This window comes from Pteropus vampyrus, unplaced genomic scaffold, assembly GCF_000151845.1.
Source record: "Pteropus vampyrus isolate Shadow unplaced genomic scaffold, Pvam_2.0 Scaffold12, whole genome shotgun sequence".
In the NCBI taxonomy this organism is placed as follows: Eukaryota; Metazoa; Chordata; class Mammalia; order Chiroptera; family Pteropodidae; genus Pteropus; species Pteropus vampyrus.
This window is the reverse complement of record NW_011888793.1, coordinates 5,423,794-5,437,939: the sequence shown is the minus strand read 5'-3', so window position 1 is coordinate 5,437,939 and position 14,146 is coordinate 5,423,794. Positions and strand designations below refer to the sequence as shown.

Sequence of the window (14,146 nt, the reverse complement as noted above, 5' to 3'; positions counted from 1 at the left end):
TATATTTTTAATGAATTGTTAATATTAGGCCAGATCTTGAAAAGCCTTAACTTAAAAATGAATTCAAACAAAATAAATCCTGTAAGGCAAAATTTTGTTAGGCAGCCACATTTTTCTTTTATTAGAAAAAAAAAAAAGTGTATGTGTATTGATTTAGGGAAAATTTCTAATTTCACTGTACTTAATTTATTACAAGCTATGTATTATTAGACTTCATGATCGTTCAAAACCACACTAATCTTTTCTCGGCTTCCTGTAGCACTTATTCTTTGTACAGTTGATTTGTCCTCTTGACATCTCTTAAATACTTTATATACTTTAAAGTTGTAAGTTTTTAACTTTTTGCCTTTATATGTATGAACTTTTTGAGGACAGCTACCAAGTAGCTTGCTTCTTTTTGTCTACCTGGTGCCTGGCAAGTGTAAAATCATAAGGCACCTATTTTAAAATTTGGGATTATCAATTTTTAAATTAACTAAACAAGGAGGCCATTAGACTGAGGTGACTGTGATGCCATCGGCCTACATAAGCAAACCAAAATCTAAGCCTGTAAATGCCTCAAGGTTTTTTGGATAAGGAAAACCAATCACAAACAGCCAACTAGGCTTTAAGCTATAGTCCATTGATAATTTCCTTATTTTGCTTCTGCCTTTTCTCTATAAAAATCTCTCTGAGCTCCTGTCAGTGGAGCGCTCCTAACCACTTTTGGTTTGGTGCTGCCTGATTAGAATCGATTTTTGCTCTAATAAACTCTTAAAAATTTTAACTGTGCCTCAGTTTATCTTTTAACATCATTTAACTATCTTGGTTCCTCTCCTTTATACTTTTTCCAGCTTTTCTATAACCTGTAAAAAAAAAAAAACCAATGCAAAACTACAAAAACAATGCAAGACTACAAAACTCTGCTTAATTAGAAGGCTTTCTTGACATTTCTTTGGCCACTTTTGACCATATCCCAGCAGATTTTTGTCCCCCTGAACTAGCATAGCATCATTATGGGTATTTTCTATTACACCACTTGTTTCAAGATTTTGTAATTTTGTTTCTGTGTCTGTTTTCCAATAGATTTATGTGTTCTTTGAGAGTAAGAATAATTACATTATTTGCCTTTTTGTCTCCAGTGCCTAACACTATACTAACTAGCCTAGTAGCATAGATGTTTGTTGATTGAATACATTATTTTCATAAAATAGATTTCTCAAGTATAATTTCTTTTAGGTAAATTTCATCTGATTTCTAAGTTAGGAAGAGTGGAGAAAAGTGTAGAAGCTCACTGTGGCGCAGTACTTGCAGGAAGATGGAATTATGAAGGAACAGCATTAGTTACAGGTAAGTTGTCTACAAAAATGACATTTGAAATGAACTTTTTAAAGAAAAATTTCCAAAGGAACAGAGTATTTTCATTTAGCAATAGTCTTTTTCTGTCTAATAGCAAGTAATTGGCAGAATATTGATCTAGACTGCTATATAATGTTATAGTTCAGAATGTCATTAATTATTGGCATTCTTATGTGACTTATGGAGAATGTTCTGTCAAAGAAGGCTTTTGGAATGGTCAAGTAGAGAGTAAATATAAGTTTTAATTTTTTTAAACTCTAAAATTCTAAATATTCTCATTTAACTGACACTTATCCCCTTCTGTTTCTCTCCCATCTTCTGCCCTACTGCAAGGATTCTCCTTTTTACCTATTGTATTAGTTATCTATTGTTGTATTGCAAATTACCCCAAAAGTTAGTGACTTAAGATAATAAACATGTACTATCTCACAGTTTCTGTGGGATAGAGAACAGTTTGACTGAGTGGTTCTGTCCCAGACTCAAGAAATTAGATGGGGTGCAGTGATATGAAAGCTTGATTGGGGCTGCAGTGCCTGCTTCCAAGATAGCTTACTAATATGGCTGTTGGCAAGAAGTCTTAGTTCCTCTCTGACTGTTGGCAGAATGCCTTATTTCCTCACCACATGGCCTCTCCATAGGGCTGCTTGAGCATTCTAACAACACGAGAGCTTGCTTCTTCCCAAGCGTGTGATCTAAGAGCAAGATAGAAGCCATAATATATTTTATAAGTCATACTCCATTGTTTCTACCACATTCTATTAGAAGCAAGTCACTAAATATATCCACACTGAAAGAGAGAGAAATTAAGCTCCACCTCTTAAAAGGAGGAATAACAAAGAATTTGTGGATATATTTTAAAATCACCACACCTACCTCCTGGGCCTTCTGCAGGACTTTTCAGTGAGTTGTCCCTACACTTGCCTATTTTTTCAGTTTCTCTTTTTCTAGTGGTTTCTTTTTCAGCATATAAATGTGTTCAGAAAATTGAGAATAAATAAGTAAAAATCACTCTGTTAACAAATAACTCTCTCTATGTTCAACTCCCTTTCTTCCCCTTTCTTCTTCTTTCAGGTAAGCTGTTCAGAAGAATAGGCTGCTACTCCATCCACTCAGTCCTCAGCTCACTGGAATTTGGCTGCAACTTTGACCACACTGAAAACATTATTTTTTTTTAAAGAATTCTAGTGAAAATGAAAGCATTATTTGAATAATCTAAGTCTTCTAATATTAAAGGGAAACAATTTTGTCATGAAAGTTAGACTACTTTGATGAAATCGTTTCAAAGTCGTTTTAATTAAAGTTTACAGTTATGAAGCACTGTCATTTAATTAGAGTAAATTTTGTCTGAATTTTAAATATGCATTAACATAGATACTGTATATATAAATTTAATGTTTAAATTTATTTCTTATAGATAAAAATATCTATTATTTTCTCTTTGTAGTTGGAGAAGATGGACAAATAAAAATTTGGTCAAAGACTGGAATGCTAAGATCAACTTTAGCTCAGCAAGGTATGTATTGTAATCAATAAAAATGTCAACATTTTCCTTTAAAAACAGTCTAATATAATTTCTAAGACTGATTTTGTTTAGTTTCAGATCCTGAAATCCCTTATTTTAATTTACACTTTTCCCTCTTTCCGTGTTGCCTGTGGGCAGTGGCACCTGTGTTAGTCAAGCTAAGAAACAAAAGAAATACTCAAGGGCTTTTTTATTTTGTTAGTGAATCTGTACAAACGCAATTAGAAGCTTATGATTCTAAATATAATTCTGAAGCATTATGAGCATATCCTATCTATAATAGGATTTGGTATCTAGATGTAATTAATAGTAATAGAAAACACTGAGTATCTCCTTACTTAAAAAGTCCTGATTACTTCATATATTAGCACCCTTTCTAAATTATGTTGTATGTTTGATTTCTATACTAATGGAGAGGATCCAAAGCTTGGTAACTTGGTAAGCTGCAGCTACTTAGAGCAGCATTTCGGTTTTCCATGTTAACTGGGACAGAGTACCCATAAAGTTAATCCCATGGTCATTCCTGTTGAGATTTAGATTACATATGATTTTCTTCTGTGTAGCAGATTTATTTTCCTAATTAGGTTTTACCTAGAAACAACAATAAAGCAGTTTTAATATTGACCCAAGCACATCTTCAGAGGCAGATTGCCAAAGCTTGTAGACTATTCTTTATTCTTCAGAATTACATGATAAAGCCATATTGTGAAGCATTTCCAATAATTGACTTCCAAAATTTTCCAGATTTCATTTTCTAAATAACGTTTGCTGTTAGGGTAGCGTTTGCTGTTAGGGTAGCATTAAAATAGTTATATTTCTTTAGTTACACATTAACCAAATGTTAGCAAAGGTAATATTTGGTTAATGTGTAGCTAAGGAAGTACTAGATAGTACTTATTTCCTGAGTTTAAATCTTTGCAACAGACAATCTCCAAGTAGAATACTTATCCATGAGTAGAATTTTAGAGTTGGTAGAAGCATTCATGGGTGAATTTCAGTTAGAAAAAAATGTCTGTTTATTGTTACTTTAGTAATAAAATGCACCTTTAGAAAATAGATTTTATTTTAACCTTCTAGTGGGCATGAGAATTTACTTTTGGCTTTATAAGTTTTGTTAGGGCTAATGATTTGACATTCTCACTTTATGATGTCTGACTTTTGAGCAGCTAATAGTATTCTTCTAGAGATCACCACCCCTTGGAGCTAGGGCTGCATTTCTTTTCAGCTGCTGCTGCTACTGAGACATATCTTTTATGCCTTTCTTTTCCCTTTTACTAAGTTTGTTGTTTACAAAAGACAGATCTTCAGAAAAATTCTGAAAGTTTATATCACTACCTACTATAGTAATCTGAATTCTTGGCTGAGATCCTTCATCAATGCCTCCAGTCACTCCTCCCACCCTGCCCCAGGCTCCTTTGGTTTCCTTAAATTCTTCCCAGTCATCTCCTTCGCTTTTACTACCCGTGGGGCCACCATTTTGGACTTGCCAGAGTCTAAAGTTGGAACTTAGAATAAATTGTTTAATATAAACATTGTTAACTATAGAGGATAGGTGACAGTGCTATTAGCTCAGTACTATAGTTTACCTGTATAATGAGTCTGGAAACCTAATTGCTACCTATTTTACTCTTACTGAGAAAATGCATTTAGAGTTCCCAAATTAGCAAGGACAGTTAGAAACATAATATGTTCATAAATTAAAGACTTTAACTCAGGTGGCCTGCGAGTTAAATCAGGCCCACTAGCACAGTACAAGCCTAATATTAAAAATCAGGATATTTCACATACAAATTTGGATTTCTGGTGTCTTGAAAAATGGGAAAATTTGGCAACATTAGGCCTGCTTTTCAGAATAAATACAATCAGCTGGAGTTCTGTAGTGGCTGTTCCATTTTTAGTTGTATTTTAAGCTTCTCCTTATTTTTCTTATACTCTACTCATTTATGTTACATGGTAGAAGACAACATAAATCTGAAGGGATATGAGTTTGCAACCTTGTTTTCAATAAAATTTTGATTGTTAGTATGTACTTTGCAAGGAGCACTTAAATCTTATTTTAAGAATTGATTTTTAATAGATCATATATTCATATGGTTCAGAATTTAAAGACTATAAAAGGGTATAAAGTTACCTCTTAAATATTATTTCTCTCTCATTACCTCTGTTGTCCAGCTACTCAGCAAACATTCCCAGAAGCAGCTAGTGTAACTTTTTTATTGTGTAGCAAATATATTTTTACATATTCCTTTTTTTCTTTCATAAACAAGTAGTTACATGCTGTATCTATTACAATATGCTCCTTGTTTATTTTCACTTCAGGAATGAACTAGGAGATAGTTCTATATCAGTAAATAAAAATCTTCAAATTGTTTTTCAAAGTGAATGTACCATTTTACATACACTCTAAAAATATATGAAGGTTCCAATTTCTCTACATTTTCAACACCTGTCTGTCTTTTTGATTATAATCATCCTAATGAGTGTAAAGTGATATCTCATTGTAGTTTTGATTCGCATTACCTTGATATCGAATGATACTGAGCATCATTTCATGTGCTTATTGACCATTTGTGTATTTCCTTTGGAGAAATATCTATTCAAATCTTTTGCATAGTTTTAATTGGTTTGTCTTTTTTATTGTTGAGTCATAAGAGTTCTTTATATTTTCTGTTTAATAGACTCTTATTGGATATATGCTTTGCAACTATTTTTTTTATCTGTTCTGTCAGTTTCCTTTTTACTTTCTTGATGATATCTTTTTTTTTAAATGCCTACAGTACCTAGTATTCCTAGGTGGTCTCTCATCCAAGTACTAAACAGGCCTGACCTTGCTTAGCTACCGAGATCAGACGAGATCGGGCACGTTCAGGGTGGCATGGCCGTAGACTTGATGATATCTTTTGAACACAAAAGTTATGATGTAGACACATTTATCTAATTTTTTCTTTAATTGCTCCTGATTTTGGTGTTATATCTAAGAAACCATTGCCTAATCCAAAGTCATGAAAATTTACACCTATATTTTCTTCTAAGAGTTTTATAGTTTTAGTGCTTGCTTTTAGGTCTTATGATCCATTTTGAGTTAGTTTTTGTGTATGTTTATTTTGGAGAGGGATGGGTGGTGCTCTTTTTTTATTTCTTCCTCCCAACTAGATAGGTGAATAGGATTCTCTTAAAAGCTAAAATGCAGATTATGTCATATAATGTAGCTAATCTTATTTATATTTGAATCACATAATGATATTTTCCATCAACATCCCAAGTAACTATAATTTCCTTAACATCAAATGGCTGTGGAAGGGCCAATCATTTTTATTCTATTTGAATCCTATTTATTCTTCTCAGCCTCAAGATTTATGTTAGTTGTAAGATTAATGAGCAAAATTCAAGTACATTTTTCTATTTTGGTTAACCTGTGATATTTCATCTGAGTAATCTGATATCTTTTTAGATTAAAGATTACAAATTTTCTATAGAACAGTGCATCTAATTTTTGAGTTTTTGATCATTAGTGCCACCCACACTTTCCTAATAAGAAGTAGACTTTTCCTGTTTTATTTCTGGGAAAATTATTAGAGAAGTTATGACATTGACCTCAAAGGAAAAATTCCTGGTCATTTATAAGGTTTGTTTGATTTATTAGAGACTACAGATTTTGAGGATGATTATAAATCTGAATTACTGAGAGTTGGATGCTAAAGGGTCAAGTAAAAAGGTCAAGTTAGGTAGGGATGGAGGATTCTTGCCTCCTTTGAGGAGAAAAACTAAATTTTGGCACAAAAATGAGATAACATAAGCCCGAATTGTTGTAAAACTGGGAATTCAGTAAACAATATTGAAAGCATCCTTGTGATTTTTACTGCATGTTTTTATGTTAATTATACTTATTCTTTAATTAATAGAAATTAATTCCTAAATTAATTTCTTGATAATTAGAACCAGATATACAGATAGAAAAAGTCTGGGTTATTACCTTCTCCTCTAATTCAGAAGAAACATTTTTGGGAAAATTTGAGTTAGTTTAAAATTAATTCTTACTGATGCCTTTGAGGAGTTATTTTTCCTTATTAGAGAAAAACAATGCACAGGCCATGGATAATTATAATTAAGCCCTATTTTAAGTTATATTATATATTTTAATTATAGGTTAAAATTGGAATAGAGAAATAGTGCAAACTTTTTTCACACTGCATTTATTTGGAAGAATGGAATAACAAAACAGGGAACCTGTCCATAATGAATTTAATAATGGAAGTAAACTGGAAATATAAATAACTAATACAGGGCAGAATGTGCTCCTTGTTAAAGGTACTGTGGAAGGACAAGGAAGGCAGAGATTAATGCTCTTGTGGGGAGAAAATATCAGAAAGACTTTCTGGAAAATATTGTAGCATCTTTTGACTGGGCTTTGAAAGATGAAGAAATTAGGTAGAGAAATAGGCTTGTTGGAAATCATTTGTTGCTGTGGAGGAAGTTAGATAATCAAAGGCATAGAGACACAATAGCATGAAACATGGAAGTCAAGTGAGTGGGAGCAGACCCCTTGGGTCAGGTTGTAGGCTACCAGAGGAACAATAATACCAGAAGTACCAAGACACTGATGGTCTCAGATGCTAAATGGAAGGGTTTGGAGTTTATTCTATAAGCCTTTTATTCTAAACCTAGGGGAAAAAATTGAGCAGGAGAATAAATGATAAGGCATATATTTTAGGAAGTTTACCTTACCAGTAATATGTAGGATAAATTAGAAGAGATAGAGGTTAAATGGGGGTGGCCAGTAAGGAGGTTACTGAAATATACTGTGCTGGTGTGGCTTAAGGCTTGAACAGAGGCAGTGGTGAGAGTAATTGAAAAAAGTGAATAGTTCTCAGTGGCTGAGGGGAATGGATACCCTGTAAGAGGTAAAGAATTCAGAGGGAAGAATAAATGAGGGGCTATGTGTGGAAGGATGATAACTTTGAGTATGTAGAGTTTGAAGTTCTGACGGGTGTTTGGGTCAAGTGAAAGTGTTGTGTTAGAGCTCAGGAGTAAAGGCTGAAATAATGTGAGTGTCAGTTATAGAAAGGGGAAAGATGAATATATTGGGGAAGTTGAGATCCCCAAGGGAAAAGCGGCTGATAGAAACTAAAGAAACAAATGCCTTAATATAAACTTTTTCTCTGTACCCAGTGACATACATAACCAAAAAGTTGCTTAAAAAGAAAGTGTAATAAATCTCACTTGATTACCTATTGTTAACAATCCATGTCCCTATAATTAGAATGAAGGGAAATAATTCTTGGCTTTTGAATTCTCAATGATTTGGTAACAAAAAAAAATAAGTACCTACCACTATGAACAACACAATAAACAAAGAGTTAGTTGCCTATTGCATCACAAAGTAACTTCTAGTAGTAATCACTAACAGATAGTGCTTATATAGAGCCACAGTCTGCTCTAAACACTTATATTCACTCAGTGTAGACCTATATTGCATTCAAGGCAAAGATAGCTAATGCTTCACTATAATAGTGAAGTTTGTTTCAAAAGCATTCTTAAAAACATGCAAAAACAACATTTTTGGGGGATACCGTTTAGTATGAATGTGAAAAACATTGTATATTTGACCATGTACTTCCTTAAAACAATTGAAATACATTTTTGTCTCCTCTTCTGTGGTTTAAAATGCCTTCAACAGGTTGAAAGAATTTAGATAATTTGTTTTACAGAGAGATAAGGGTCTGACATTTAACACAACCCCAGGTGCATGTGGTTTCTTAAAAAATGTCAAAAGGGTCACATGATCTTAGTGTACAAAGTCAGAAAAACAAGGTCTTTTTGAGTGTCTTAACTGAAATGGAACATAAATAAAATTCCCAATATAAAAAGCAAGAAACTACTTAATTATTATAAAACTATTTTTGTTTTTTGCCTATTTTTTTGTTAATGGTGAAATTAAAAACATTACATAATTTGCTAAACTTTTTGTTTTAAAGCCATTCAATCTGAAAGGCTAAATTTTTTATTTTCACCTGACTTTACAAAGTGAAATGTAGCACTAGGAGTAATTCAGTGCTTTAATAAGAATGTTTCTTTAAAACAAACATTTGTTTCAAATGTTAATAGGATGGATTTCATCATAATAGAAATCATTATTTTCTTTATGAAGCTAATTCATCCACTTTTAATAATGATCTTTAATGGAACTACCTAAAATTAGAAGTTGTACAGCGATGTATAGTATATCTCCTTTTGGAAATAAAAACATTCATACATACATTTTTTCACACTTAATATTTATTATAAATATAAAGGGTGAATATGATGACGATTCTCTTAGTTCTTGTTTTATCCATTTTGAATATTGATAGTTAAGAGGATTGAACTAATAAGATTTAGCTATCGGTCTTATTAGGATTGCTTATTTATCATAAATAGCTTCATCTTTGTTTTTTGATGGAAAGAATGTAGTTAAAAACCACATGTTATAACAAAAGAATTACTTAACTTTTTCTCCATAAGCTTATTTTATTTTAAACCATAAGTTATCATACCTGTTTCTTTAACATTACTGTTTAAAAAATTGTTTATAGATAGGAAATGAATAGTCTCCATGTCCCAAAAGGGAAAATAAGTATTCTGAAGATCTATAGGCTTATAAACAATGAAATTGTGACACAGCTGACTTAATGGGGTCACAAATTCAATGTTAAAGAGGACAAAAGTGTCCCTAGCTCCTCATCCTATACCCCAGCCGTGCCTTTTACCACAACTAAAGGGCTAGAGTCACATCCTGTATAACTCAATGGGAGTTATATTTACTGAATTATTTCCTTGGGGGTAGATGTTTGTCATAGTTTAGTATACACCCAGGAAAGTGTAATTTTACTCACTGTATTCATGAAGATTTGATAATCTATAATTAAAATATGTTAAATTATATTAATTTACTTTTTTGCACAATAATGATACTCATTTTAGAAATAAATAAGGCACCTTTAATTCCACCACCTTATTCCCTTCCGGTCTTCACCTAAGAACCATATTTGAGATATGTGAAATTTTTATTTACATTTTCATGAGAATTTATTAGAGTTGAACTGTGTTCATTTGGAGATTTACTTTTGAAGCCCAGGTCAGCTCCTGGCTAATCCCAGAGAATAGTCTTACCAAGAGAATGTACAGACAGAGGAGTGCCCTCTGAGGTTGGCCATCTCTTTGGCCATCTGTAGGTTTCTCTAATACAGAACAATCCTAGATGTCATTAACTGAACAGGCTTTTTAGGCCCAATATAATGTCTAACCTAAACCATGGAAGCATGCTTCAGGATTTTTCTGGACTAGATCTGAATTAGACTTTCTAAATCTTGTTAACCACTGAGACTTGCTCACAGTGGTGTTCTGGTTGGGAAGAAGAGGGCACAAAAAAAGTAGGGTGGCACTTAACACAGGCTTTTATCTTACTGAAATTTACTTTCTGTTGATTACTGATTACTACCTGTTGATTAGCATCAGTTGGATTTACTATTTAAATAAATAATTAAATCATTGATTCATATTTAATTTTTTACCGAGAATGTAAATTCCTGATTCATTCATTCATTCTCAGAAAGTCAACTGCTACAATAGTCTGACTTAAGAGTTCTAGACAACTTTTAAAATCTTGGTTTTATATATATAGGTGGGTTAATACTTTATAGATTAATTTTATAACCTGATTCACTTTCCTAATGAGTAAGTAACAGGGTCAAACAGTGGAGTACAGGTATTTGAAGTTTCTAATTGACATGATACTCATTTTTTAAAAAACTAGGGTCACAAAGTATACCATTCTAGAAGATATTAGGTAATCTAGAAAGTAATTGAGTTAAAAAATACCATCTCTAAATTCTTATTCTAGGACATTGAAACAGTATGAAATTTAATGTAGTTTATAGAATGATAGGTAAATCAAACTTGTACCTTTCTCCTAGAAATGAAGTTAACTTTATCCTGGTTATGGGATTTTTAGCCCTTCTTAGTTTAGCTTTCAGGCCGAAGCCACACTTAACTGACAGCAAAACTTTCCCTAATCTGATATTTAATTTGCAATTTATGAATTCATAGATGGGAGAGGTAGATTATTTTGGGGTTGGGTGATTTCCATTCATTAGACTACTTACTGTTTAAACAGCATATGAGGGAAAGTTCTGTTGCCTGTAGCAACATCAGGAAATGGGAAATAATCTATAAGGTGAGTATACCACCTTAAGTCAATTTAAGTCAATTTATTATGCAGTCAGTTTAAATACTGATGGCTGTTGATGATGGGAAATGATACCTCTTTTTATACCTCTTTATATCTTAAAATAATGTAGTGTACTTATGTTATGTACTTCAATTCAATAGCACAGTATCCCAAATTCCTAAAAACTTCATCTTTTCTCAGCAATATCAAAATTAAAAATGTAGTTTGTCAGTTGTCACAGTAGAATTTCAAAGGTCAGTATTAACCCAGTCTGTATTTTAATATGAGGCTATGCTACAGTTTGAATGGACTTTTGAATTAGGAGGAAACAACATGACACCCCAAATTACTTTTTTAATCCTCTTAACAACCTCCCTTTTTATGAAGCATAATAATTAAAGTTTATCAGGTCTTTTTTTTTCCTCTTCTTTTTTACAGGAATGCCAGTATATTCAGTAGCATGGGGCCCTGATTCAGAAAAGGTTCTTTACACAGCAGGCAAGCAGCTGATCATTAAACCTCTTCAACCAAATGCTAAAGTTTTACAGGTACTTCTCAGGCATTTGTGAATTGTCATCAGGATCTGCTAGACTGCTAAGTGAGAAACCTTTCCTTTCTTAGGAGTTCCTTTCTTCTGGGTGGTCCTTTTAGAGTCTGGGGCTTTCAAATGTGTGGTTTTTATCAGCCTTTATTACAGAACAGGGACTATCTGGTTATGTTTCCAACAAGGTTCACTTCATCCTTATTCCAATTCATATTAAACCAGTAAATCATAAGTGTGTTTTGAGTTACTAAATTATCAAATGATTTGACATAATAGGCATCTTTAAATTTAGCAGAATCAACCTCAAATGTATAGATTTGAGATAAAATAGGATGAAATCATGAAACTTGAAGAACTTGTTTAAACTGTGTTTTTTATTATCATCACTGTCATCCTTCTTCTCTTCATCTGTTCAATACATCTGAGGCTTCCCTAATACTCTAGTATTCTTTCAGTATTTTTAGATTGGAAGGTGAGTCAATATAATCTTTAGAATAAATTAGGTGTATATGACTTTACCAATTACATAGAAGCAAATCAAAAGTAGCAGTTAAAATGGATTAGATTAGGACAAATTAATGGAAAACCTTTAAGCCTATGTCCAGGATTTTGATGTTTGATTCCTGTGTTAAAAGGCACAATCATTTTCTTCATATTTTGATAACGACACAGTATCATGTGGGTATTAAGAATATAGGCTTTGGAGTTAGTCACCTGGGTTCAAGTGCAAGTTGTAAAATATCTTTGAGGACGTGGTTCCATAGTATAGCGGTTAGCACGTCTGCTTTACATGCAGACACCCCAGTGGAGCCACGGTCTGTGGTCTATGGCCATGCCACCATGAACAAGTTCAATGTCTGATCTCGTAAATTAAGCAGGGTCGGACCTTGTTAGTACTTGGATGGGAGACCACCTAGGAAGACCAGGTGCTGTAGGCATAAATAATAATAAAAAATTTTAAAAAATAAAATATTTTTGAGCTTCAGCTCTTTTATCTCTTAGTCGTAATGCTAATACCTACTTGATAGGATTGTTGGGAGGATTAAATGAGTTAAATTACAAAGTGCATAGGACAGTACATAAAATAAGCATATTGAGTGCATACGATAAGCAATATAGAGAAGTTGTTATTGATGTTATTATGAATTATTATGTTATTTTGATTTTTTAGTCAGTCCCTAATAGATTAAAGCCGGGGAGACCAAAAAAAGGAGGTAGAATGACTAGGTCCTGGTTACAAGATTTGATGCTGGAGGTGGACCAGCTACAGCAGATATAAAGGTGTTTTAGAAGCATCAGATTTAACAGTTGAGTAGATGTAGATTTTGGGGAGCAAAGAGATAGAAATGACTTTGAGGTTTCATATTAGTAACTTCTATGTAGATTATGCTATATATAGTTCATATAGTCAACATGCACTTACATTTTTACTGCGTGCAGAACAGTTTGCTAAGAACTGTGGGACCAACAAGAAATAGAAGATATAAATCCTTGCTGTTAGGCAACTAAGGTGAAGCATTTGGGCAAAGGGAAGAAGCTGGAAAAGAGGACTAGTTCTGACTGCCTTCAGTCCTAGTTCTTCCATACCACCTATACTCCGAAAATCTGCTATGAAATTGCACAGCAAAAATAGTCTGTGCAATGAATCTTTTAGTTTATAATTATATGATTTATTTAGATACCTGTAATTAGGCTTATGTAAGTGAAACTCAGAAAGATGCTGATATCACCATTGATAAATTATAATTTAGTGGTTTTCTAGAACCTTTGGGCCAGGAGGTAGTAGTGGAGAAAAGGAAAGGTATTTAGTGCCAAAATTTTGGCAGAGTGGAGGAAGAGTTAAAATAGGAACTTAGTGCAAATTTTCTCTTCATTTTGGAAAACTAAAGCTGCAGCAATTCTTTTTGGGCATAAATACATACTCAAATTTTGATTGTTCACAAAAAAAGAATGCTTAATTAATTCCTGCTTGTAGAATACAGTTCAAAAATATATATCCCATTTCCTTTGAGAGCTCTAGAGACTCATCTGTAGACCCAGAACTTGATTTTATAGCGAGGAGAATATTCATTTAGTGAAAATGTAGTACATACCTACTATATGCCAGGCACTATGCTAGGTGTGAGATATTCAAAGTGAAACAGAACATAGTTCCTGGCATCAAGGAGCTTGTTGTTCAAAGAAATTTTACCAAGTGCCTAAGACATTGAGAAATAATTGAAAACTGTATATTATATGTAATATGTAAATATATATGACATATAAGTTGATATCCTAAAACATAGTATAGTTGATCCTTGAACAACACAAGGGTTAGGGCACCAACTTTTTAACACAGTCAAAAATCCAAGTATAACTTTTGACTCCCCAAAAACTTAACTACTAACAGCCTACTGTTGACCAGAAGCCTTGCTAATAACATAAACAGTCGATTAACACATATTTTTATTACATGTATTTTATATTGTATTCTTATAATAAAATAAGCTAAAGGAAAGAATGTTATTAATAAAATCATAAGGAAGAGAAAATGTAT

At 32.8% G+C, this 14,146-nt stretch overlaps 1 protein-coding gene and 1 pseudogene across 5 annotated transcripts in view; one reads left to right on the top strand and one right to left on the bottom strand.

The window, feature by feature from the left end:
• The window catches only part of IFT80 (intraflagellar transport 80), a 98,504-nt gene that overhangs the window by 20,069 nt on the left and 64,289 nt on the right, over positions 1 to 14,146 (top strand). For all 5 annotated transcript variants that reach the window (XM_011379684.2, XM_023524517.1, XM_011379692.2 and 2 more), the window contains 3 exons: positions 1,219 to 1,329; positions 2,783 to 2,851; positions 11,505 to 11,614. In XM_011379684.2, coding sequence (XP_011377986.1) covers positions 1,219 to 1,329; positions 2,783 to 2,851; positions 11,505 to 11,614 — 290 coding nt within the window. The remainder of the gene's footprint in view (positions 1 to 1,218; positions 1,330 to 2,782; positions 2,852 to 11,504; positions 11,615 to 14,146) is intronic.
• On the bottom strand, positions 5,629 to 5,747 carry LOC111733034 (annotated as a pseudogene).